Source organism: Leptosomus discolor, chromosome 24 (genome assembly GCF_034619465.1).
Source record: "Leptosomus discolor isolate bLepDis1 chromosome 24, bLepDis1.hap2, whole genome shotgun sequence".
In the NCBI taxonomy this organism is placed as follows: Eukaryota; Metazoa; Chordata; class Aves; order Leptosomiformes; family Leptosomidae; genus Leptosomus; species Leptosomus discolor.
In genome coordinates, this window is record NC_141414.1 from 3,257,381 (window position 1) to 3,283,581 (window position 26,201).

The 26,201-nt window shown below is 53.9% G+C and overlaps 2 protein-coding genes across 2 annotated transcripts; both read left to right on the top strand.

Annotated features, from left to right (window-relative positions):
• Positions 1–61: 61 nt before the first annotated feature.
• PRAM1 (PML-RARA regulated adaptor molecule 1) lies at positions 62–9,029 on the top strand. Its single transcript, XM_086477731.1, has 11 exons — positions 62–74; positions 2,361–2,443; positions 2,602–3,292; positions 5,436–5,508; positions 5,915–6,027; positions 6,308–6,362; positions 6,641–6,734; positions 7,019–7,181; positions 7,820–7,853; positions 8,393–8,427; positions 8,909–9,029. The coding sequence occupies exons 1-11, from the start codon at positions 62–64 to the stop codon at positions 8,911–8,913; spliced, it is 1,359 nt and encodes a 452-aa protein (XP_086333857.1). The 3' UTR covers positions 8,914–9,029.
• Positions 9,030–10,062: 1,033 nt separating this feature from the next.
• LOC104353326 (excitatory amino acid transporter 5) lies at positions 10,063–25,196 on the top strand. The gene is made up of 11 exons (XM_009959876.1): positions 10,063–10,239; positions 12,562–12,641; positions 14,614–14,826; positions 15,594–15,636; positions 16,440–16,662; positions 19,753–19,852; positions 20,051–20,284; positions 21,839–22,033; positions 22,714–22,848; positions 24,846–24,945; positions 25,059–25,196. The coding sequence occupies exons 1-11, from the start codon at positions 10,063–10,065 to the stop codon at positions 25,194–25,196; spliced, it is 1,638 nt and encodes a 545-aa protein (XP_009958178.1).
• Positions 25,197–26,201: the final 1,005 nt, after the last annotated feature.

A 26,201-nucleotide genomic window follows, 5' to 3' on the forward strand; every position in this document is an offset into this window, starting at 1 on the left:
GGGCTGCCACCCTTGGGCAACCTGCACCCGTCCCAGCCTCCCCCATGTGGCAGGAGCCACCATGGGCGCTCCTGGTGGGACATGCCACCCCGGCGCAGGGACATCAGCACCTGCCCGCAGCTGCCAGAGCATCCCTGCCACGGGGCTTGACTCAACCTCTCAGACCTTTCCTGCCTCTGAAGCAACAGATGGTGAAACCAGGACGTTTCAACACAGAGACAGCCCAACTTGGCACCACGCCGTGCAGAGTGCTTCCCCTGCTTCCTAGCGGAGGTTGGCTCTTCAACGGAGCAAATGTCCCGCGATTTTGGACATGCCGGAAAGCTGTAGCCCTCTCCTCAGCCCTCCCATGCTCCTGCAGAGCTCGGCTGCGTGGGGCCATGCTGGCTTTGCCATGCGACGCCTGCAAATCACCTCCACCCTCTGCGGGTCCCGTGGGGCTCGGAAGACCTGACCTGCAGTGGGTTCACGTCGGCCGCCGTTGGATGAGGACATAACCCACCCTCCTGGTCCTCGTGGCAGCCCAGCCCTCGCATCCTGGGGTCGCTCCCTGAACCCCAGGCTCTTTTCTGGATGAAGCTGTCTATAGGCAGCAGGGCTTGGTGGGCTTCAAGCTTCCCAACAGCAGCGGTGTCCAAGCTAGTGGTGCACCAAGAGCTGTTCCTCCTCCTCTTCCTCCTCCTCCTCCTCCTCCTTCTCCTCCTCCTTGTGCTGTTTCACAGTCAAACTACAGCGACTTCCTGGCGTTGCACACGACTTCTCACCAACCGTTAGGAAAGAGCTGCTGGTTTCAGGGCTTCAGAGAGGCTCGCCTTGCACAAGTCCTTGCCTCCAGTGGTCTTTAGAAAGGAGGTGAGCACGCAGGAAAGCATCTGCTGATGGAAAATGGTGAGTAAGAACTGGACCTGGGCTGTGCTGGACCTGGGGATGGGGCGTGGGGAGCGAAGCTGTGTCTCCTGCTTGGAAAGGCTTTGGTGGTGTCCTAGCGAGAGGCTGGAGCCTGCCGAGACCCTCGCTTCTCCTGGAGGACCAAGTCCTCCTGTATGTGTGAGCAGGTCAGAGCTTCAAAGGTCTCTGACCGGTTCCTGGGCTCGGTGCAAGATTTGCTGGGTGATGTTGGGCTGGATATGAAAATCTGTGAGTGAGGAGGAGGCCACACTCTGCTGCTGAGTCCAGGAAAGCACCCACTGGTGCAAAATGTGTTGAAAACCCTGGAACTGATCACGGTGACAGCGGTGCTGTATCCCACAGGTACACCTAAGGGCTCCGTGCAAGTCCCAGCTCATGGAACAGCTCCAAAATTGTTGGTTACAAACCTCTGAATCGTTCAAGCGCCAAAAATCCCAGTGGCATGTTTGGGAATCTGAAAAAAGCTGGGTTTTTTCACTAGTTCGAGTGAAATCCTCACTGCCTGGTGCGCAGGAAACAGCAAATTTGTGCTACTTTACCACAGGCTCATAGTGCTGCATTTGCAGCATTTACCAGGGAAATTGGGGTGACTGTCCCAGGATGCAAGGGGAACTTGCACTTGCTCAGGTGTATATATATACATATATATATATATATATAATGTCTAAAAATATTGCACTAGCTTCTTTACATTCTAGCCCTTCTGTTGTGAAAGAAAAAATGACGCAAGCACAAACCCAGACTGAAATCCCAGAGGGAGGAAAACTTCAAAACCAAAGCCTACGGCTTGCTGAGGGCAAGCGGAGCAGCCAGCTCTGGTGCAAAGGGACACTGTGGTTCGGGGACAAGGGGGTGGGAGAAAGATAGGGGATGGTGAGATAATCTCTCCCATAAGGTCCATCTGAAAAGCTTAGGAAAAATGTAACCCTGTTGCATCTGAGCTGTGTGCCATCCCTTGGACCGGGCACTCTTCTTCCAAAAGTTACTGAGCCTCCTCCTGGCAGCCTGTCTCTGGAAGGTCCAGAAAAAGGTTCTTTTTGGTCATTTTGGAAGCAGGGGGCAGCTCTGCACTGGGGCCGTGTGTCCCAGTTCACGTGTGCGTGGTGTGAGCACCACAGGAAACGCGCTGGTCAGAAAAGTAGGGCAGACCTGCTGCCTCTTGGCCTTTTTTTTTTTGCACACAGGCTTTGGCAGGATGGGTTTCAGCAGCGCCATCCTGGGTTTTCTTCCAGGGAGGGCAGCTGAGGGCTCTGTGTGGTCTCCCCCACCAACTCCTGCCCGGCTGCCCCAGGTCCACCAAGGACTTCATGAGAACCAGGATCAGGGCAAGGCAGGTTGCTCCCATCTGAGTCCTGGGCAATCTGTAGATCTCAAATTCTTCCCTCAGGAGCTTTGCTACCAGGAGGGTATAATCCCCCACCCAAGCCGTCTGTTTTGTTGGTCGCTGGTAGTGGATGAAGGGTGGATCAGACCAAAAGACTCCATGAAATGCCTCCTGGATGCCCTCATGGTGCTGGGACCTGTTCCTGACCTGGTGCAGCCCAGTGTTGATTTCTCAGACATGTTTCAGGACCACTTTGAGCAAAGACCCCATTTAATGGAGGAGGCTTAGTGTTGTTGCATTCCCCGGGGTGGGCTTTGACTCATTTTCCTCCGTCGTGTTTTAACCAGAGCTTTTCTTAATGGTCGCAGACCCATCTGGAGGGGAAAGAGGCTGTGGTGAGGCACCTACGGGCAAAGCTCCAAGGGAACAGGAAAGACCCTCCCGAAGCGGGCGGCTGGTTGGAGAGTCGCTCTGCAGCATCCCCTGCAAAGGAGCCGGGACAGAGCCTTGCGCCAGGCTCCAAGGGCGAGCCACCTCCGGAGCCCCCCCAGAGCAGGAGGGTGGACTTCAGCAGGGCTCCTCCGCCTCACGGTAGAGGTCAGAGTGTGGGACAGCGTTTGCCTCCTCATCCCGCCTGTGAGACCCCAGGATGGATGGTGCGACTGAAGAAGGGGATCGCCCAAGACACCAGCTTCCACCCAGCCCCCGCAAAGCCAGGAGGAGGAGAAGGGTTGAACAAGGAGGTGGGAGCCACCTCTGATCCTCCCCAAAGAAACCCAGCCCAGCAGACATGGCCGCTCACCAAAGACAAGGGTGCTCCAGTGGTTCCTGCCAAAGGCGCAGCTGCTGCAGCCTCCCTGGACACTGCGGGAAGGCCCCACGGGACAGGGCACCCAGCTCTGCCTCGGAAGAAGCCTTTGCCACACGTCAAGGCACTGGGAGCGAGGCCAGCAAAGCCCAGGCGCCCTCCTGTCGTGGATCTGGAAAAGTTCTGTGCGGCTGCGTGTCCTGCCATGCTCGTCCGCCCTGCCATGGAGCCACCGAGGAGCGCTCAGCTGGGTATGGCCAGGACCTGCAAGTCCCCCAAAGAAGGATGACACTTGTTCAGGAAGGAAAATCTCCCCAGTTAGAGTTTGGAACTCCTGGGAGATGGAAATATCGGGTGGGATGACGCAGAGGTGGGGCTGGTAATGCCAAAGGGGCTGTTTTAGGCATAGCATGTGGAAAGGAATGAAAGAGAAGGAAGCGAAGGGGACTAAGTGCCTGTCCCTGGCTGGGGACAGGTATCAGGCTCTGGGGTGCTTGTGGGGAGAAGGGTTGGAGTACGTGATGTGAAGGATGCTGACAAACTGGAGTGAGGCCAGTGCAGGGCACTAAGATGGTTGGGGGATGGAGCACATGGGGAAAGAGAGTCTGAGCCCCAGGCTCGTTGAGCCGGGAGGAGAGAGAGCGCGCAGGGGGGATCCTCTCGCTGCCCACAGCTGCCTCACGGGAAGAGAAGATGGAGCCAGACTCTTCCCAGAGGTGCCTGGGAGCAGGACTGGGGGCGATGAGCATGAGCTGCAGGAGGGGACATTCCAGTTAGGTATTAGGAGAAGCCTCTTTCCTGGGAGAGTGGCGCGGCCCTGCGGCAGGCACCACGGAGATGGGTATCTCCATTCTTGGAGATATTCAGTCGGCACCTGGCTGAGGCCCTAAACAACCTGTGCCAGCTCTGAGGCCAGCCCTGCTCTGAGCAGGAGGTTGGACGAGAGACTCCAGAGGTCCTTTCCAAGCAGTCCACCTTGTTGTGGCTTGTAAGAGCCGATGAGCCTGACTGGTGGGAAGCAGAGCTGGTCTCCACCCCATGGGCAAGAAGCACTTACACACCCCCCTTGGCCAAGGGGCAGAGGCCCTCTGAAGCTGGCAGCACATTGCCTGCAACACCGTCCACCTCCAAGTCTGAGGGAGCCGCTCAGACTTCCCAGGCACAGCTGGAGCCACGGGGCCATGGTGCTGGCTTGGTGTGCCCTCCTTACCGGCTGTCTACGGGACGCAGGGCCTGGTGCCTCTTGGACGTGGTGGTTCTGTGGTTGGCACGAGCCCTGCCACACTCCACAGTGGCCTTCCAGATCTGGGCAGGTTTGTTGGTTTCTGACAGGTCCCACTCTGCTCATCCACACTCTGGATCCACACTCCACAAACCCTGTTTCAAATCCCATTTTTTGCTCAACTCCTCTAAGTTCTTGTTCACCACCCTGATTAAAGGATGGCCCATGCCATAGCTGCGGGGTGGAGGGCAACCGTGAGAGTAGAGGCTCTCTTCCTTTCCTTCCGAGAACTGCAAAACCTGGTGGGTTTATGTTACTGCTGTAAGATGTCGTCGTTGTGTTGGCTCTCAGAGGCCTCCCTCAGGCCCGGCCGTGCTCGAGATGCTGAGACTGGCCCTGGCAGAGGAGGGAGCGATCTGCTCTCCCTGTGTCCTACAAACCTGCAGTTTTCAAGTGTTCATTTGTCTCACGGGTCCTGAGGCAAGTTTGAACATCTAGAATTAGACCCCCGCCCTGATTTGGTTATTTTTGTTAATTTTTAGGGCAATCTTACGATTTTTAGGGCCTGGTATATGATTGCGCATTACTTGGTGTAATAACCCAGCAGATGTTGTACAGCAGATCTTCGTGCCAGTGTTGGTTGGTCTGGTTGACCAGGTGGCAGCTACGAGGCTGGTGATAAAAATAATGGGACCTCAGCAGGGATGTGGGCACGCTGGCGGCTGTGCAGGGTGCAGGAGTACGTTCTGGCTGATGATGCTCCTGAGCACGTGGAGGTATCCAGGATTTGCCCTGGCTCTGGTACAGATCTGGAGTTTAGGGTTTTCACCACATTCAAAATACCCATTTTGGCCTCCTTCCGTCCCCTTTCATCACTGGTCCAGGGAGAAAGTAACATTAGGGACATAGGAATGGGGGAATATATATTAAAACTCCTCAGTGAGCTCCCTGATGAGCTGTGCTCCAGTGTGCTGGGAGGAAAGAAAATCCCCAGATGGGCCACGGAGTAAAAACTCCTTGCTGATCCAGATGTGCTGTCAGTTTTGTCTCCCTGCATCCTTCTGCACTAAATCTAGCCCAGGGCAGCTCTGACCTCAGGGTGGGTGATAGAGTCGAGGAGAAAATGTGAAGTAACCCCTCGCTGCCCCCTCCCGTTCCTCTTTTTGCCCTAGGTTACCCAAAACCAGGCCACGTTGCATCAGCCCTGCTGCAGTTCCCACCACAGGATGCTCCGAGTGTAATGGGGTAAGGACCAGGGCAGCACTTTTATTCTGGGTGGCTTCCAGGCTGTCCCAACCCCACGAGAAGGGCATGAGAGGGAACAGCAGGAGGGTCCTTGGGTTTTCTTGCCTCCTCCTGGAGCCCAGCGTGGGACAGCACCTTGCGCCAGCTGCTCCCGCGGCTGCTGCCATTGCACCCCGCTGCCCAGCTCCTGCACCCCCGGGGGCTGTGCCACGTTGCTGGGCCCCGTGAGGAGCTGGAGCACGTGGCACAGGGGTCCCGCTCTGCCCCAGCCCTGGGGCCCAGCCCCGGGCAACCCCATCTCCAACTGCCTGTTGCCCACCCGCCTCTTGGCAGCCTCGATCCTGCCCTTGGCGCCCGGTGCTGTCGCTGCAACAGGGCTTCCTAACTGCCCTCTGCCCCGTCGCAGGGATGAAGAAGAGGTATATGATGATGTAGAGCCCGTTGGGGGGCTCAGGAGAGGCCAAGGCTTTCTGCTGCCCACTGTGTCCCGGCCGCCAGCGTATCCCCGCCCCAGAGGAGGTGGGTACAGGAGGGGCTGGGATGCTGGTTGGGGTGAGAGCTGCAGCTCAGAGAGCCTCGAGGCCCCGACGAGCCACGGGCAGCAGCAGAGCCCACGCTGAGCCTGCTGCTCCCATGCACGGGAGGGTGATGGGTTTCTCTGCTGCTTTGTAAATGGGCACGGAAAACCCTGATCCCCCCACGCTCAGGGGGCAAACTCAGGGTCTGATCCTGTCTCAGCGGGTGGCTACACCTTACAGCAGCCCCGTGGCAGCGTCTCTCCTGGGCTTTGGTTTTACAGGTGGAGATGCCGGTCGAGCCTCTGACAGGGTTGCCTCGGTGGCAGCTGCACAGAGGTAACAGAGTTTTTACTCTTTCCAAGGGTCCCAAAATAGCCAGGGCTCCTTGCTGCTTTGACAAAGCTGGTGGTTTAATGGTCTCTTCTGGGATGTGATAGAAATGTCCCTGGTGAAGAGCACAAGCGGCAGGTTTAAACCTGGCCCAAGAGCCCCAGCAGCCCCAGAGCTGGTGCAGGGAAATGCCGTGGGGCGGCAGCCGGTGGGGGGAAGGGGGAAGGGAGGGAGCAGTGTGTGGGGTCACCTGAGCTTTTCAGTGACTTGCAATGACTCTGCAGAGAAGCCCAGGTCTCCCTGAAGATGAAGCCAATGACACTCAAGGAGTGCAAGAAGGAAGAGAAGGCGGACAGGGAGTTCCAGAAGAAATTCAAGGTGAGCAGCAGTGAGCGATGGCTTATTCCTCTAAGCTCCCCTCTCACCTCCTGGGAAGGGCACAACACAATGGCAGAGAGGAGCTGTGCTCCGCAGAGACCAGCTGATACCCAGGTCACACCTGCCCTGTTCCCCACCAAAACATCCCCAGATCAGACCAGTCCCACAGACCATTTGGCTGGAGGGGGATCTGCTTTTTCCAGGAAGGGAGAGCGGTCGGAGCTGCCGGGCCTACGCTTCCCTGGGGCAGCTGCTGAGCTGCAGCGCTGCTGTTTGTGTTTCAGTTCGAAGGAAACATCAAAGTCCTGACTCAGATGATGGTCGACCCTGCAGCGACAGAGAAGAGGGGCGGAGGGAAGAACCTGCCACTGAGACGAGGAGAAATTCTTGATGTCATTCAGTTTACAAATCAGGAGCAAATCCTCTGCCGAAACAGCCAGAGGAGGTGTAAGCCTGGGGGCGGGGGGGAGGGCTGAAGCTTTGCCTGCAGTGGGGATCACAAAGTTTTGGGAACAACTTTCTTCATGCGCACAGACACCGGTAGGCAGCAGGAGACACCCCCTTGCCGTTAGACAGACCTGACATGTACCCCGGGTCTCAAACACTTCCACTTCTCTTTGCACAAACATCCTGCTCTTCCTCCCGCTCGGCAGCAGCATTTCTGCTGTCAGCCGGGCGTCATTCCCCTCTGCCAAAAGCCTCTGCAGTTCCCGGAGCCTCTCGGCCCCCAGCCCGGCACATCAGGCTTGGCCGTAGGCACAGACTCCACAAGCCGTGTTTGCACCGGAGGATGCTCAGGTGAACTGGGCTGCAGATCCCCCCGGCAGAGAGACAGGGATCAGGCTCTTCCCAGCCAGCTGCCACCCAGCCCGGCAGGCTCCTTCCCTGCATTGCCCTGAGCAGGTTCCTCCCACGGGTCCAGCTCGGCTCCCCAGAGCCAGGCTCCTCCTTGCCCCGAGCTCTCCATGGGGATATGACACGTTGCTAACCCTGCCTGGCCTGGGCAGGGGCAGGTGCTGGGGTGAGACCTGCTCATGCCCCGGCTCCTGGCACAACCTGACAGGCTTTTCCTCGCTCTGTTGCAGATGGCTACGTGCCCCGGGCTGCCATGCTACACCTGTGAGTACCCTTTCCCCGGCCCTTCCTCCCCACTCCATGAGCTGTAGTGATTGCCGAGCAAGTGCCCGGCACCAAACCAGCCCTGGCCGTTGAGAGCCACCTCAAAACCCCCCAACCCGGGCAGTGACCATAAGCATGACACCGCCTAGTTGCCCTGGGGCTGGAGTCTGCCATTTCTGGTGTCACGAGAGGTTCTGGCACTGGGAGCAACTTCCCAGGACGCTGTGAGCACTCCTCAAGCTGTGGTCCCTCACGTGGGACCTGCCCAGACACTGCTCAGACGTTGCCGGTGGCACGGCACAACGGGCCAGCGCTGCCCCTCCACGCGGCCAGTCTGAGACAGCTAGAGGATCCTGTCTCTGTGGGGAGAGGCTGGGAGGAGGTGAACGGGGCTGCATGGTGGACATCAGAGCCTGGAGACGTGTTAGGAGAGATGGGACAGATGCAGCAGCAGGAGCTGGCCCTTGCCTCAGCGTCAGGAGGCGGCGCGGACACCGGAGACCAGATTGCTCACAGCGCCTCGTCTTTTTTCCTTGCAGGGACACTGACATCTATGATGATGTTGAGATTTACGGTAGGTGCAGAGGGAACAGCTGCCGTAGCCCCTTCGCCAAGCACCAGGCGCTGCTCCCTGGCATGAGCTGGCAGCAGCGATCCCCACGCTGGGCCCAGAGCCTCCTCTCCTGCCCCCTTGCCATTTCTCCACCTTCCCTCCCTCGCCTCCCTCTGTGATTCCTCTCCCTCTCCCTGGGACATCCCTTCCTTTCTCTCAGTTCCCCACAGGTCCTCATGTTCCTCTATTTCTAGTTATTTGGACTTCCCCACACCCTTTCCCTTCTCAGCTTACTCCCTCCGCTTGCTGCCAGCCCCAGGGACCCTTTTATGTCCTTTGAGATGTTCCTGGTCCCCCAGACAGCTCAGGAAGCCCCTTCCCAAGCAGTTGCTCACTCCCAGTGTTCAAACTCCATCCCCTGGCTTGCAGACAGCTCTGAATAGAGACAGTTGTATTTTAGCTGCGCTGATGAGCAAACATTTTATTTAATTCTGCCTGGCAGGTTGAGCGATCCGTGCTAAAGGGTCAAAGGCAAAAGACAGCACCAAACAGATCTCCCCGAGGGCCGAAACATGAAAAGTACTATATGCCACGCTCCTGCTTTGGAAGGAGCTCTGCTTCCTCTGAAATATCTGCAAAAGCCACCGTGTCCCTGCTGAAAGAGCAGTGAGGCTGTTCAGCATGCTGTGGGGCTGCGAGGATCCTGTCCCACAGAGGCAGGAGGTTCAATGAGGTCCTCAAGTCAAACCTTCTCTGTGGCTTTCTTTTGTCCATGTAAAATATGGCAAAGGTTTTGAGAGGGGTTTGTGGTCTTATTTGTGGGTAGGGGGTTTAAAATCTGGGCCAGAAAGGTTTTAATTTGGGGAGGTTTTAGCATTCCCCCATTCCCTGGGAACAGCGCTGTACCCCTAAACCCATCCACTGCGTCCTTTGGCTGCCTTCTGCACCACTGTCCTGCCCCAGTGAGACTCCTGGCCTGAGCCAGAGTCAAACTGGACCTAGAAATACTCTCAAATACAGTGGGCAGCAACAATTATTGACCAGGCATCCAGCAGCGTCCCGTGGCCTTGGAGCAGCTTCCCTGCAGGGCTGGTGGGGGTTCAGATCTGTTGGGGTAGGTGTTCCTGTGGGTACATTCAGCATTGTCTGTCGGTGCCTTGGGCTGATGGTCTGTGCAGATTACCGTGGAAAACTCTTCGACTCACTGGGAAGAACTCTTCCTTTGCCCTCACGAAGCCCTTACAGATGCAGGGTAGGAAGGGGGTGTGCACACAGCCGGTGGGAGCACAAATCCTGTGGCAACCTCCGATGGCAGGACCCAGATCCTGTTGGCTTAGGAACCACGAGAGGAAGGGAGTTCTGGGGCTGAATCCCTGCCCTCAGCCTGCAGCGACCCTGGGGGGTGGAGGGTTAACCTGGAAGCCTTCGGCACCAGCACCGGCAGGATGCCAAGCCCAGCTTAACCAGTTGAAGACGTCACTTTCCATTATGGGAAAAGCTCCCAAATAGCCCCGAAGCTTTTGGTGCGGGGGATTAGCCATTGGCATGCTCGGCTCCCAGCAAAGGGCAGGGCTCCGTCGGCACGGCGGTGCCCGGGGCGATGAGCGGGACCGGGAGCTGCTCCAAGGGGCACCGCCTGGGCGGCTGAGGATGACCATGTGGGAGCGGGTCAGGAGAGCTTTGCTGAACTCGCTGCCCGCAACCTGCCTGTGTGTCTGGAAGTGGGTACGGGCTTTCTGGCGTAAAAATGGCCTCCTGACCCTATCAATGCTGTCCGTTGCCACCGGCTGCCTCCTCGGGTTCCTGCTGCGGGCGCTGGAGCTGACAGAGCTGGTAAGCCTGGGGGGGGACGGGGACGGGAGCAAGGGGGATGGCGTGGGGCAGGCAGGGCGACCAGCCCGGGTGCTGGCAACACACCCCAGATGGGCACAGCCCCAAAAGCAAAGGTTCCTGCCCCAAAAAACCACCTCTCAGGGCAGGTTTCTCCCCATGGCTTTTCTTTTTTATTTTTTTTTTTTTGACCAAAAAGCTGTCAACAGATGCCAAAGCTGCAGAACAAATCCTACCTCCCTCCACTGGGAGTGGGGGGCTTTGGAACAGACCCTGGGGGGCTGCAAGAGACTCCAGGTGGGATGAGGATGGGAAAGGAGGGAATGGATGCTGAGTTGCTGGATGCTCAGTAACAGGCTCCTCCCAACACAAACAGCAGTACTGGGCTCAGAGGGATGAGCTCCTCCTGTTACTGCACCCAAAGGCTGAGCAGATGCTCGATCCAAGAACATTTCCACTGGAGAAGGCCCAACAAATAAATACGGGGCTGGTGGAGAGCCTGGGGGGCTTCCAGGCGTTGCTTTCTCCAAGGACCCCTGGAGACAAACGCGTTGAAGAAAACGCATCTAAAACGCGCACCCGCTCAGCGCTTTCTAGGAGCATTGTGCTGATAAATGTCTCCGTGCTAAAATCCACGTGGCTTTAACGGCATCGGGCATCTTGGCTGCGGCTCAGCCCTGATCTTTGGCCGCGCTGGCTGAGCCCGGGAGGGGGGATGCTGCTTCGGGGAGAGCTCGGCTGGTGCTGGAACATCCCCATGTCACCCGCTGGGATTTAGCAAAGTCTTGTCACTTCAATTACGCCCTTTGGCATCACCGCCCGCAGCAGGGATGATCTCGTTACTTAATTGAAGCCGGCTGTAATCTCCCTGCACCCCTGTGCACACACCCGTGAGAGCCTGGCAGCCGCCCACACCGGGCTCGAGGCCGGTAGAGCCTGGGGACTCCTGCCCCTTGCCCTGCCGTGCACTGAGTTTGCCCATCCTCTGCCCCAGTCCTGTGCTGCCCTGTCGCCACAGCCCTGCACGTGGTCCCCAGCAGCTACTTCTCCCCATTAGAGACTTTTCTCCCAAAATCCACGCCGCAGAGGAGGGGCTGGGGAAGCAGCTGGTCCCTGCCATCCTCCCCATGATGGGAAAGTGTCATGAAACGTGCGCTCAGAAGAGCTGCTGTTCACACCGGCTGTTACTCCTTGCACCCGGCTGGACGCATCGCAGCTCTGCTCTACACGGGCTCCCCAGGGAAATCGGCCACGTGGAGGGTTAGTGCAGGGACAGCCCCGTGGAGTGTTTATTTTAACAGTTTGCCTTGGCATCCCTTGAAGCCTGGTGGTGTTGGTTACTTTGGAGTAACCAAAAGCAGCTGCTTGGCTTCGGGCCGTCCCAGATCTGTCCCCAAGCTCTACAGTGGCACAGTGGAAGACTGGGGGGGGCAGGGAGGGAGGGAAGGTGGGTGGATGCATTGATGGAGGAAGGGAGGGAGAGATGGAGGCATGGAAGGAACTCAGCAGCCAGGAGGATGGTGGATGGAGAGATGGGTTGAGGGATGGTGGATGGAGAGATGGGTTGAGGGATGGTGGATGGAGCGAGGGATGGATGGATGGTGGAGGTATGGATGGATGGATGGATGGATGGTGGAGGTAGGGATGCCGGCCAGGTGGCTGCTGGTCTTGCAGACCCCTCACTCTTCCCTTGGTCACAGCTGTGGGATCTGGGCTTTGGGAGTCTCTCTCCACGCAGCCCTTCCTCACGCCATGTGAGGAGCGTAGGGGGTGGACAGATGCCACGGGGTGGAAACATCCCTCGGTGCACCGCGAGGCTGCCCCATGGGTGGGCTGGACACCTGGGCTCTCCCTGAGCTGAGCTTCCCCATTTGCGGCCACAAGGTATTTTCACTTTTCGCCACTGGCACCGGGCTGCACCCGGCAGCTTTGGGGCACTTTTGCACCCACAGTCGAGCCGCTGCTTCCCAATAACAAGCGTGACGACACTCGGGAGAAGCCAGCAGTGCGGCCGTGGGGATCATTCCCTCGAGAACAATGGACTCAAGGATGTTTTTGGGAGGGGAGCCCCACATGCCCCTCTGTGGTTCACAGCCAGGTTTCCCACATGGCCAGTAATTCCCATCCCTGACCCAGCTCCCAGTAAGCGACAACCAGAGAAAGAGCGTCTCTGAGTGCCGCAAGGACCAGCTGCTGGCTGGGGACTGAGCTCAGAGCTGGGTCTGTTTGGGAAAAAGGCAAATTTATCAGGTTTGAGCCCTTAATCTGCAACCAGCGTCTGCTTCTCAGCTCTCATCTGACACAACGGCTCTGCTCTATGTGCAGGAGAAACAGTACTTTTCCTTTCCTGGAGAGCTCCTCATGAGGATGTTGAAGATGCTGATCCTGCCCTTGATCACCTCCAGGTAAGACATCAATTTCTGCTTCTGAAGTACCATCTCTCCATCACGTCGAGATCACCCCATGAATCCCCCATTGAGGGTATCACCCCAGAACTGCCTGGGGTAAGAATAACCCTGGCACCAAGCAGCCCACAACCAAGCAGCATCCCCTGGCTTGGTGTCCATCAAACCCCATGGTTTCCCAGCAACAGTCTGGGACAAATCCTCACCTGGATTTGGCAGACACCGGCACCCAGGTCAGACACCTGCCCTGGCTGGGGTGTTTCCCTTCTTTTTGGGCCCAGCCAGCTGATGATGCCAGGACCATCCATGGGTGGTTGATGATGGGCAGCTCTTTAAACGCAAATCTCCTTATTTAGAGGGTTTTGGGAGAGTTCAGGTAGAAACCACAAGCATTCCTCAATGTTGCACCTATGTTTGCAAACACCACTTTTATCAGCCCATCCAGAGCTAGAAATAAGAAAAAAGAGCTGATAGAGCCATACTCGGGTCTAAGCAAGGTCTTGAAAAGCTTATATGGATTTATATATTTTAAACAATTGCTGGCACATGCTCACTAGAAATACTCTAGCAATTAGCTCTACATTCCCTTGAGGATGCGTCACTTCTCTATTGCTTTTCAGAGTTTGCTTGCTGTCCCCTCTGCCTGTGGTTTGGGAGCAGGGTGGTCTCTATCCTGGCCGCACTTGGTCTGCCTATTGTTGGCCCTCATAGAGTTGCTTTCTTTTCCCCTCCAGCGTTTCACACCCCTTTCCCAGATGTGCTGACTGGGTTTTCCTTCATTCTTGGGCTTCCCCCAGCCCTCCTCACAGCTCAGTGATGCTGGGTCGTCCCAGCCAACTGCTCTCCTGCCTGCGGGCACAGGGTCTGCACAGGCCTCCCAGGATTTTTCTTGCACATCGAATTGAACCATTTTTTTTTCTTATTTAATTACCAAATGATGGTGAAGTGGTGCCTCCCGTCTATGCACCATCCCAGAGGGGACCAGGCATGCTCTGGGGATGGATTTTTCCAGGTTGGGGGTGAGCTCTGGAGCTCCTCAAGCCTCATGGTGGAAAGCATCACCCACCTTGGCGTTGCTTTTGTGGCCCCTCTCGAGCTTCCCGGGCTCTCTCTTCTCCCAGACACGTGGCTGCTGGAGGATCTGTGGGCTGGCCACCACCTCAACCACCCATCCCTTGTGTGTCCCCAAGAGTGGCATTAACCCTCGCAGCCTCTGCTTCCATCACATCCCACCCGGGGACCATTGGGCCACCACCGAACACTGCCGGCAGGCACGGCCAGGGCTCTGCGGGGCCCCAGGGGAGCTGGAGCAGTGAAATCCAGCAGCCAGGAGCTCGATGTGGGTCTGCGTTCACATGGGGCACGCTGCAGCCCCAAAATGCTCCCATTTGCTCCCCAGTGCTGGCACTGCCACCAGCCAGCTCTCCCTGCTGGTGCAGCCTGTAATACCTTCTCTATTTTTAGTCCAATTTTGTTTAAAAGTAGCTTATGGGCTACTTCTTAGGAAAGCTTACATGGATGTGAAGCATGAACCAGCAGCTCTCTCCTTCAGAGTGGGGTCTGTCCCCACCAGGATTTTATAAACCTTGCCAACACCTTTCTTCGCTGTTCACAGTGACACGCAGCAGCAGCACAGGGCGTTGGAGATTCAAGAGAACAGCATCACACAAAAAAAGAGCCGTGTTATTTATTCACCATCAAAATACACTAAGAATATTTACTTCTTATCCCTTGAAGAAAACAGAAAGCATGGCCAGACCTTGAAAAGGTACTCAGAGAGGTGTCTCCTGCTCTTTGCAGCTCAGCCTGGGTTGCCACAAGCCTCTCCTGGGCATGAGATCCTGCGGGCGCAGGTACATGAAAGAGCTTGGTGATGCCCTTAAGCATTGTTTAAAAAAAAGATATCTATGGAAACTTCTCCCACCTTGGGAGTTTCGGGAGCAGCCACTGACTGCAGTCTTTTCTGCTGCAGCCTCATGTCCGGGCTGGCCACCATGGACTCCAAGGCCTGCGGGAAGATGGGGGTGATCACCATCACCTACTACCTTTGGACAACCTTCATGGCAGTGACCGTCGGGATCATCCTTGTGGTCAGCATCCACCCTGGTGCAGCTGCCCAGAAGGATGACTACTCTGTGGGGAAAGTGGTGCTCAGCTCTGCCGACGCGTTACTGGATCTAATCAGGTACGTCGCAAGATTTCAGGAGGAGCCAAGTTCATGATGGCCTTTCACTGACAAGATCTTACCACAAGGCACCGAGTTCCCAGGAGGTTTTGAGATCTCAGGTTGGCCACGCTGACCAGCCACCAGTACCTCCGAGCCCAGCAATATGGGGTTCATCTCTCCCCAGGCACGTCCCTCCGGCCGCTCTGTCGCCCCCACCACCCTCCTCCCAGAGCCACCAGCACAGAGGGGTGCGGCAGCAGAGAACGGGCGGATTTAAATTCCCTGCAAAGCTCAGCGGTTCTCCTTCCGCAGCCCCAGCTGAGACTTGCCAAGCCCCTGCAGTTCCTTGAGCTTTGCAAGGCACAAATGAGCAGGAGTTGGCCCAGGGCTGGATTAAAGCAGTGGTTGAGGGTTAACTGGGGAGGGGATGCAGCACAGACGCAGGGGCTGGGGGCAAACCTCCATTTCTGGAGGTGTTCAATCAGCTGGACAAGGCTTTGAGCATCCTGCTCCAGCTTTGCAGATGGTCCTGCTCTAAGCAGGAGGCTGGAGATGGGATATCCATCCCAACCTCTGGCTTTCTATGAGTCCAGTTTACGTGTGGTTCACAGTCTTGCTCTTCGTTCACTTTCCAGCCCGTCTTTGCCCTCAGCTTGCACAGAAGACATCAAACTGGTGTGGGCTGTAACGCTCCTCTTGGCCTCGTGTCCACCAGAGGTGCTTCCCACCTTGTTCCTTGTGCTCTCACCACGCGCTTTAACCCCTGCACAATTGCTCTCTTACAGGAACATGTTTCCTTCTAACCTGATCGAAGCTTCATTCCAGCAGGTGAGTTCACCCGGCTCCACCGCCACAGGCAGCTGTTCTGGAGCTCAGCTCCAGACAAGGCTGCTCTGCCCATGTGGGGGCTCTTCCCCACCCACACGAGCCCCTTCTCTTCCCTCTTCCCCCCTCCCCACCCTGCCTTCTCCCCGGCTGCTTTCTGTTCACCCCACAGTGGGCACCTGAAGGTGGGAGGGTGCTGGGGGGGGCAGGGACTCACAGGGACACCCCTGCCTGAGCTCTGCCTGGGAGGGCTCCTGGATGAAGGCAGCACAATGCCTCTTCCCCCGGACCCTGCTCTTGTGCCGTGGCTTCTCAGTCCCTGGGGGTCAGGAAGCAGAGGCGGACGGGTGGGCAGGCAGCAGGCGTGGGGAAGGAAAGCTTGAATGAAAGCTTGGGGTGGATGAAGGGGAAAAGGGAAAATGAACAAACTCACAGGATTGGGAAAGCATCTGTAAAGCCCCCAGAAGGAGAGGGATGGGGGGTGACGGGGCCTCTCTGTGGGGACCACACCACTACCCAGTGCTGCACTGGGATCCCGCAGGGACCCGACTCACAAACACCATGCACCTGCCCAGAGAAGCGCAGCCTTGCTCGAGGCTGGCTGTGCTCAGGTCTGCAGGGAACAACCACAGTTCCCCTTGCCTCCTTCTTGCTTCTCTTCTTTTCACCAGCCTTTCACTGCCTGAAAAAGAAACTTTGAACCTCCAGGACCACCTTGCCCAGCGATGGCTTTGCCTCTGTGTTCAGAGCGGGATGGAGTCCATTGCCAACAGGACACTAACCTCCCTGCTTTGCTTTTGTTCCAGTATCGAACTGTTCTTGTCCCGGTGGTGAAGTCTCCCGGCTTTCCAAAGATCCCAGGAAAATCTCTCAGTTTTATTTATTTTGCACCTGACGATGAAAACCCTGAAATTCATCGGCCTGTGTTCCTCGACCTGACGCCATCACCTGAGATGACCTACAGGACTCTGCCTGGGACCAGCAACGAGATGAACGTCTTGGGAATCGTCATCTTTTCAGCAACAATAGGTACCTGCTCGGTAGAGAACAGGGCTCCGCGCTGCGCCCTGACCCAGCTCACAAGGCTGTTTGGTGGCAGCTGCAGCCCGGGTGGGAACTGCTGTGGCCGCTGTGCTGCACGTGGAGGCAGGGATGCTCAGAGCGATGAGGGTATTTTAGCTGTAACTGCTCAAGTCCCTGGGGAACTGGGCACAGCTCAGAGCTTGTACCAACACCTTCGTCAGTACCGTCCATAGCAGTGCTCAAAAAAGGTGTCAGGCACAAAGAAGGCTGTTTTCTCCCCAGATTTTCCATATGAGCCTTCACAGCCCAAGCACAGGTCCTGAGGGTTTTCTGACATAAGCCAGAAGGTCCTTTTTATGAAGCCTGCTGCAGTGAGTTGTAACGTTTGCAGAGGCTACCTGGGACGCAGCTCGTTACAAACAGTCCAAACCCTTCATGCTGGCAGTGTTCAGACTCCGTGAGCAGGCAGCAGGTGAAAGCTGGGTCAGACTTAGTGCCTGTGTCAAACGTACAGGTATTTGTACCAGGACTTTCTGAAGGTAAGAAAGCTTCCTGCATTGAAGAGCTTGCAATCCCACGTGGGCAAGGTGCTCGGCAGCAATTGCAGGAAGAAGGAGCCGAGGTTGGATGGAGAGAATGTGCAAGGGACAGGGAGGAAGAAGATTTAAAGGGGAGAAAGTCAAGGGAAGGAGGAACCTGGAGCTGACTCAACATGTAAGACAGAAGGACGCTGGGTGCAAGGTTGAGAGAAAGGGAGGAAAGGAGGAATCAGGAGGGAAAAAGAGTAGGAGGCGATGAGATGAGCATGGGGGCAGGATTACATGTAGATTTAAAGGTGAGGGCAAGGAGCTTGAACTTAGTGTATAAGGAACCAAAAAGCCAATTAGAGGATTTGAGGAGTGGAAGCAGTGTAGCCAGCACAGCACTGGAGCTCACCAGACCGCCGTCAGAGCCAGGGGAAAGCAAACAGTTTTAAAGGCTACGATCGAGTGAGTTCCTGGAGGAGGTGGCCACAGTGAGACCAGGTGGAGACAGACCCACTTAAAGATCCTTACAGACAAAAGATGTCCATGGCAGACTCCTGTCCCAGCGACCAACACCATCTGCCGACCACGGACGCTGACGGAACGCGCCGAGCGCCTGCTCACAGGACACGTGCCCTCCTCCAGCCCAGCCAAACAAGCAAGGAGAAGCTGCTTTTCTCTTCGGAGATTACCACACCACCACCCTGCCAGCGTGGGAGTGAGGATCAGCACTGAGTTAGGATGCAGCAGGAGATCACCGGAACCAGCCCCGGACACCCAGCTGCACTCCCCGGGTTTTGCGCGGGATGGATTAGAGCTCCACGAAGCCGCAGACGGGCAGAGCATCACCTGCATCGGGGACGGGCGGCTTGGAAAAGGACATTTGTACATCTGCAGGAAGCTTTGCCTGCGGGGAGAGGTTAATTAATGGGGTTTGCCTGGCAGAAAACAGGAGAGGGACAGGGAAGGCCAGGCAAGACAGCTCTGTGCCGTAGGAAACGGGGATCTGCCCTCCTTGCAGCAAGGCAGTGGAAGCCGGTTGAGATCTCAGCAAAGGGTGTTTGTGCCCAATACCAAAATTAGACAGTTTGTGAGACCGGGACCAAGGCATCCATGCAGTGCCCGCTGGCTCCCTGGAGTGTCTTTGCTGTGGATGGTAACCCCACACAGCTCCAGCGAGCTCCTTGCTGAGACCCAGCAGCTCCAGTCATCTCTGTTGCTTTTGAAATCCAGAAAAGGGCAGAGATCTAAAGTTAATTTGAAGCAAGCTGTGCATTTGCTAGGGCCATCTTTTCCAGCTGTCTGTAGGATCTGAAGAGAAATGGAATTCTTTCAAACCAGCCGTTAAGGCCACCAAATACTGGATGAACATCCACAGAGCTGAGATTTAAAAATGCTGAGCCTTGTCTCATTTCTGAAAGGTGACCCTATCTCACCTCTCTTCTGAGCAAGCCAAGAGATCCAACTACCTGCCAAGGGTCTCTAGGAGTCCTCAGCCCTAGAGACTGGAGAAGGACAAGAGGGATGAGACAAGACCCTGACTATAGTCTTCTTTTCCAAGCTAAAGCAGATACTTGTACAGTCCTTCAGAAGTCATTTTAGCTGATGGGACCGCACAGAAAGTACATGCACCGGGCTGGAAACTAGATGAGCAAATACTTCAAAAGACTCATTTTTCTTTTGCTCAGGGGGTACCTGGGAAACCTCCTCACCAGTGAAAGCAATGGGATTTAGCACTCAGCAGTTGTGTGCTGGCAGACCAAAAAACACCATAACTTCTCTAACCATGCATGTATTTCTGCTCTAAGTATTCCTTCAACAGAAAATTAGACTGGAATTAGGTTAATACAACAACATCAAAAGAAAAAACAGAAGGCTTAATGCCTGTATCTAAGTAACTCAGCTGGATCCTTCCTGATGTATTACTGCACAGCTGCTGTGTTGTCACCGCCACGGTACAGCCTGTGGGCCACCAATAAAGCCATCTGCAGCCAGCACAGCCCGTCCCACGGGGGAACCGAGAACCACCACTGCCCGCAGGGACTGGGCAAATCTGAGCCCCTCTGAAGAAGTTCTTCCCAGTGGCAGACGGGGCGTGCAGCTCTTTTCACACAGGAGAGCAGGCAGGGCTGCAACGTATCATCACATCCTCAGCTATGTATCACCCCACTGAGCTTTGTCCTTCAGAAAAAAAATCAACTTTTGTTTCTAGAGCCACATTATTCTTGTATTACAACGTGGCGAAAAGACAGCTTATCCACCTCAAGAAGTGACTCTCCCAGTCCTGAGCGGCAGTGAAGAGTTTATCAGTTATCCACGCAAGGAACAGTCCAAATCCTGGATTTGGGTTTGGTGGGTTTTTTCTGAGAAAAGGCCAGATGCTTGTATTTGCTTGGAGCAGGGAATTACCATGACCTGTAAGAGCTTGGGCAAATCTGTTTTACGTCTGACCTGCTGTGAGTTTGCCCAGTGAAACCCATTCTGTGACCACCAGAGCCTCCAGACGCTCAGCATGACACAAGCTGCTCCTGTGGTACTGCTGAGTAACACAAACCAATGTGCTTGGTTGCAGGACTTCTCCTGGGAAAAATGGGCGAGCGAGGAACTCCGCTGGTGAACGTGTGCCAGTGTCTGAATGAAGCAGTCATGAAAATTGTCTCGATGGCAGTTTGGTAAATGTTTTTGATTAATTCAGTTGTTTTCTTACCTGCTACCTAAGGGTAATGCTGGTCATATGTCTACAAGTATCTATTGTGAGCACTAGATTTATTTTCATGGTATCACACGGTACGAAATACTGTCACAACTGTCATGTAGTGCTTCAATGATTGCTGCATCCTCATCACTTTTTTTATGCTTATTCTTTGCAGGTACTTCCCCTTTGGCATTGTCTTTCTCATTGCTGGAAAGATCCTGGAGATGGAAGATCCATCAGTTATAGGACAGAAGCTGGGACTATATGCCATTACAGTAGTGTCAGGGCTAGTCATCCATGGACTCGTTCTCTTACCTCTACTCTTTATGCTCATCACCAAGAAAAACCCCTTCACTTTCATTCAGGGGATACTGCAAGCCTTGCTGATCGCCTTAGCCACATCTTCCAGGTACGAAACGTGACTGAAACATGCTGATAGAGCTGAGAAAACATCTGGTTTGGTCAAGGGAGACATGGCTGTGTGTAGAGCCAGGCAAGCTGTGGGAGAACAGGTATAACTCAGACAAGAAAAATTATGCTCCAGCACAACGAGGTTGCTTCCAGTTGCAGTCAGTGGGATGCCTGGCACTGCCCTGGTCCTCAGCGGGAAGAGCCGCAGTGCGTCTTCAGGCCCGGCCAGCTCGCATCGCTCTTCTGCTTGCCCTCTCCTGGGATTTTCCCAGAGCAAAGCAGCAATGTTTGTGCATGTCTGTGCTTCTGTCAATTGCTGCAGTTAGTTTTCTTCCGAAGAATTCAAAATAAGACTGTTGTAGGTGCTTTATAAAACAGCGCGGGGTTGTGATCCTTGGTTTTAATTGAAAACACCAAAAGCTCTTCTGAACACTTTACTGAAAATCTTAACTCAACCCCTGTGTATCCCAAGCTCCTCCAAAGAAAAGTGTTGTCTACCTTGACAACATTTTATAATTTTAGCTTATTTTTACCTATTTTATTTTCACCGAAAAACATTCTTTATATCAATGAAGAAACTTTACATTAGGAACTACCGTCCTTTCTGGAAAAAACACAAATTAAAACATTTTCTTAGAAAACATTTGACTAGGCAAAGGGTTTTCTGGCCTCCCTAATGTCACTTCCTCACACAATCCAAATAAAACCATCCAGGACTGTGCCTCTCTCCCACAGTGCCCACTGCCGCAGGTCTCTTCTGCTACTCCAAATGACCCCACCACCTCCTGAACTGGGGTCGCCAGTTCTGTCACCATCAGGCTTTCTCCTTCCTCTCTGCTCCGCAGCCAGCTAAGCAAGCTGGAGAGCTGTCATGCAGAGGACAGTGGGAGCGCTCTGCTCCTTGTCCCAGCTCTGCGGTCTGTGCCAGGGGCTGAGGGCCATCACGCCATGTGCTGCATCCAGCTCCCTGCAGAAAAGCAGTCCCTGCCTCCAAGGGTCTATCACAATCCAACCGACTTTTCCACGCTCGGTTCCCTTCTTCTGCTTGGTCGTCTTCTTCCACATCCTTATCCTGCCTCCTGTGTGACAGCTCCCGTCTTCATGCTAGACAGAAACAAGAGAGAAGGGTCAGGGGGGTGCTAGAGCTGAGGCAGCTGCTCCTCGTGCGCGCGGCATGGGGAAATGGCCGAGGAACAAGGGGTCTGGCTGGACCCCGGCACAGCCAGTGCTGGCAGATGCTGCCCCATACCAACATCTGAGGTGCTGCAGGACTAACGGGGGGACCAGGGATGAACAACAAAGCTGTAACCATCACACAGAGCTGTTCACAAAGAGCGGTGCATCTTGTAGCCAGCAGCTGACTGACTACTTGGCTAGTGACGTGTACTCCCCAGGCAGTGCAAGATGATCACTGCTATAACAATTCCCATAATATACCGCTGCTGCATTTAGCCTCGGGAGGGCTTGCATTTCTGTACCATTATAGTGACTCTGATTTATAAAGCTCAAGACAACCGACAGACAGAGTTACCGATCATTTCTTGTTCTGCAGTTCAGCAACCTTGCCCATCACCCTGAAGTGTCTCCTGGAAAACAACGGGATAGACCGACGTGTGGCACGATTCGTCCTCCCCGTCGGTGCCACCATCAATATGGACGGCACCGCGCTGTACGAAGCCGTCGCTGCTATCTTCATCGCCCAGGTCAATGAATATGACTTGGACTTGGGACAAATTATAACGATAAGGTAAATGGGTTTTGCAACAGCTGAATTATTTCTATTTGTATTTATGGACATTATAACAATCTCTCACACTTTTCCTGCTTGGCAGAGATCTTGCTCCTGCAGAGAGTGAACTTTGCTGGAAAGCTGAGGAGTAGGGAAAGGTGCAGCACGTGCCAGGGAAAGCTCAGGCTCAGCCCCCACAGAATTTGCTGCAGAATCAAAGACTTTGCCTGTAGGTAAAAGCCAGGCTGCAAACTGACAGCATGGCTAGAGCAGATCAACACCCACAGTACAGAGGAATTATCTTCCCACAGAAGGGTTTGTGCAGGTCTAATTTACTCCCCTTCAGGAATGGAACATCCTCATTCTATAAGCAGGGAGATAAAACAACTATCTAGATAAAAATAAGTAAGTACAGTTGCAAGTATTTAGCAATTTTATGCAGTGGCTGGGACTGGAACACAGAGGGGATCTGTGTAAGCACAAAGCCACGGGTACCTGCTGCAAGCCCTGGGCCATGCTGTGCACAGGCAGGGGTGCGGGATAGCATCAGACAGCAAGAAGGTGGAGGAAGCCAGACCCAAACCAATCCTTCCATACAGCAATAACTTACTTTGCCATGCAAACATGCTTGCTTGTTTTGGTGTTGGTTTTTCCTTACAAAACCCCACAATAATTGTGCAGCTGCCTTCTCTTTGCAGCATAACAGCAACAGCAGCAAGCATAGGGGCGGCTGGGATCCCCCAGTCCGGGCTCGTTACCATGGTCATCGTGCTGACTTCTGTCGGGCTGCCGACCGACGACATCACCCTCATCATTGCAGTTGACTGGGCTCTGTAAGTATTTTTCAGATGCGATGTGGCAGGCGGGCGCTAAGTGCCAGTTCTCAGTGATGTCTTTGAAGCAGCTCTCACAGAGGCAAATGGAGATTAAGGGATCACAGAACAAGGCCAGGAGCCAAATGTGAGATTTTTCATTTTCCGATTGTTTTCTGGAAATACCCAGATAACTACAGGCAAACTGTCTCCTGAGGGAGTGTTTGACTTCAGGTGTTTCTGTTCCAAGGTGCCCATCACGGTCTAGTGCCTTGTGGAAGCAGCGGTGATGGTATTGAGCCACTCTCTCAAGTAAGGCCCCCAGTTTGAAATACCAGCCTGTCCTGAACTTCTATCTAAATTCCTGTTGGTAGTACAACACATCTTTGTTGGAGGTCTCAAATAGGTAATGAAATCTATCTTGCAGAAACTTATATACATTTATACTTTGAAGAGATCAAAGGGGTGCTACTTTCCTCCATAGCAAGAGGCAGAAAAGGAGGAAAGCAGGTGCGTAGTCTTGTCTCCATGAGGCACTACTGGGTAAGGCAGCTAGTTAACGTATTCCCTAGAAATAACTCAAGTCCTAGTCTTCTCCAAGCTGTCCACTCTGTGAACAAAGGAGGATGGATGGCACAAGAGTCCAAGTGAAGTGGTGATGGTACAGTGTTCGGTCTGGTGGAATATTATCCCCAAAAGACAAACAAGGTTGGTCAGGCAGGGTGAAAGGCATCTGGCTTCATATAGGGAGAAAATTAGCCAGAAAGATGCTAACAACACAAGAGAGTGACAAAAGGGGTGGAAAAAATGCAACTGTTGAGGAAAAAAGCATGATCTCCAAGGGAAAAAAAAAAAAAAAAATCAGACAAACCAATAATAAACTGTAAACCATTGGTAATTATTTACAATACATGCGCATGCAGTTTGCTGTTTCTATTTCCAGAATAGCGGCATTTTCAAAATTAAAAAGTAGAAGAGAGAAATAGATGTCACATCAAAAGAGTAGCAAGGTACAGTACGAGATGGTTGTGCACCGAATCATAGCAGAAAGTGACAGTCATCTCCTGCACAGGTGCAGCAAAAACCCCTCTCACGTTTAATGGGCAACTTGTCTCTCAAAACCACTTGTCACCAGGACTAAAACACCACTGAGTTTCTAAAAGCAAGGATGACAATTTCAAAGGACTGCATCCAACACGGAGGAAGTCTATCCTCCCAAAAGGCCGTCTTCATCTTGATGAAGACCAGACTGATGTTGAGACAAAAACTGATGCTCGATTGCATTTGTCACAGACAAACAGAAGACAAAACACACAGTTTGTGAAGTGTGCCTTTTTAAAGTAGAAGATAAAATGAAGCGAATTCGCTAGGTGAAAAACCACGCAGAGTAGGCATTGACTTCTCCATAACCAACACGTGGGTTGCCAATTTGTACTTCATGGCCACCCTGGGCAGAGAGGAAACAGCACCAAGCACCCTGGCTGCTTTTCTCTTTCTTTCCCATAAGGGGAAGTTTAACGTTTCAGGTGAAAGTTGTAACACCAGAACACAATGTGAGTTCAGTCGTAGAGCGTCACAGGGCAGCCAGCACCTTCAGCTGCCACAAAGCGCTGGCACTTTCTACTGGGGTGAGCGGTGCTTGGATAAACAAGAGGTGCTGTGGCTGGATAAACAAGATTCCCTCCCCGAGAGGCATCTCGAGGAGTTCTATGACTGGCTGAGGCAGCGAGTCTCACCCCCACATTGAGCAGAAACGATGACAACGCAGCACAGGCAGGGCAATGCTCTAAACAGACGAAGCCCTGTCACCTTCACGGTACCGTGCTCGCACAGACGTTGCAGGTACCATCTTCTCCTGTGTTTGCAAGAGCAACACTGCACTTGTCTCAACTTGTCATTAGCAAACCAGTGGTAAGAGACATTAGGGATGGAGGGTGACATGTTTCAAAGCCATAAAAGACCCCAGGGCGCATTGGCTGTGGCCACCAACTGCATCCTCACGGCTCTCTCTCATCTAGGGATCGATTTCGAACTATGACCAATGTTCTTGGTGATGCTCTGGCTGCTGGCATCATAGCACATGTCTGCAAGAAAGACTTTGCCCCAAAGCCCCCCACGGTATGTATAGCTTGTCTGGGAGAGCAGGGGAACGCAGGAGATGCAATGACTCTGCACAGACACAACACATGAGCTCGCTTCAGAAATTCCAATTGTATTTTTTCTTTTTGCAGCAAGATCCAGTAAGCAACACAGACAAGTTTCCTTCTGGAGTGACCTCACATCTGCATCCCAAAGACAATGTGATTGAAATGATTGAAGAAACTTTGATCGATCAGACCGGGGTCCATTATAACATCTGTCAGGTGTAGATCACAGCATTCCCCCTCCCAGGAAAGGGATCTTGGTGCTAAACACTGACATTGTGAATGTCATCTATGGATGCTCTGCAAGATAAAGGCCTTACTTGGCACAGGAAGAGGAAAAACCCTCCATCCTTTGAGGACTGTGGGACTCTCCAGCAAGCACCCAAACAGCCCAGCTCCACTGCTCAGGGGAAGGGAGCCAACCCCTCCGAGCAGCTGAGGCTGCGGCTGGGAGCTTGCTGCCCCGACTGTCCGAGCAGCTGGGATCTGAAGGTTTTATGCCTCATATTTTCTCAAGCCCAGTTCATTTCAAGGTTAGGGAGGTGAGCAGGCATTAGAAAACTGGAACTGGACCAGACGAGAAAGCAGAGATCGGACAAAAATCCGACACCGTAGGTTGGCAACTCTTATCTGCTGGCCAGGCTGCACTCTAGAAGATTTAATTTTATTACAGAGATTTTCTTTTTTAAAATTGTTGCTTTTTTTATTACTAGGTTCTCATCTAAAAAGAAAGATTAAGCGATTTTTTGTCTAGAGCTCAAAATCCACGTTGGACATAAGTGGATGTTCCAGCCGTTACCCACAGACAGGACAGCTGGCTGAAGTGTTCCGCTCTCCGCCTGGACAGCGAGATTCACTATAACCACAGGGACGGAAGGACCAGCTGTACACGGGTTTTATCGGCTGTTTTATCACAGGGAAACTAACTGACCCGGCCCAACTGCAACCATGTTGATTTTCCCAGCTGAGGATCTGTCCCTAAGTTCAAATTCCAATTACAGCCTTAAAACCCAGGCTTCCCAGGGTAGCCTTCTCCACAGAAGCCTTTTACACCAACGATCCATGTCACTGAATTAATTTCTCTCTCCAATTGCCATCTCATCCCCCTTCTCCCTCTTGCTTTGTCTTTGCTGCCACATCATTAAGACTCGTGGAAGCAGCTCCAACTCCCACTACCATCACTTCACTAGTCTCCCTTTGCACATTAAGAAAAAATTCCCTGTGCATAAT

What these genes read in the sequence shown, in the direction of transcription:
- LOC104353326 (XM_009959876.1), top strand. Translation starts at nt 10,063, where the DNA reads ATGTGGGAGCGGGTCAGGAGAGCTTTGCTGAACTCGCTGCCCGCAACC. An exon ending in CGCTGGAGCTGACAGAGCTG is followed by an intron (nt 10,240 to 12,561) that starts GTAAGCCTGGGG and finishes CTCTATGTGCAG; the next exon opens with GAGAAACAGTACTTTTCCTT. An exon ending in ATTGTCTCGATGGCAGTTTG is followed by an intron (nt 19,853 to 20,050) that starts GTAAATGTTTTT and finishes TATTCTTTGCAG; the next exon opens with GTACTTCCCCTTTGGCATTG.
- PRAM1 (XM_086477731.1), top strand. An exon ending in TCGGTGGCAGCTGCACAGAG is followed by an intron (nt 6,363 to 6,640) that starts GTAACAGAGTTT and finishes ATGACTCTGCAG; the next exon opens with AGAAGCCCAGGTCTCCCTGA. An exon ending in CCGAAACAGCCAGAGGAGGT is followed by an intron (nt 7,182 to 7,819) that starts GTAAGCCTGGGG and finishes GCTCTGTTGCAG; the next exon opens with ATGGCTACGTGCCCCGGGCT.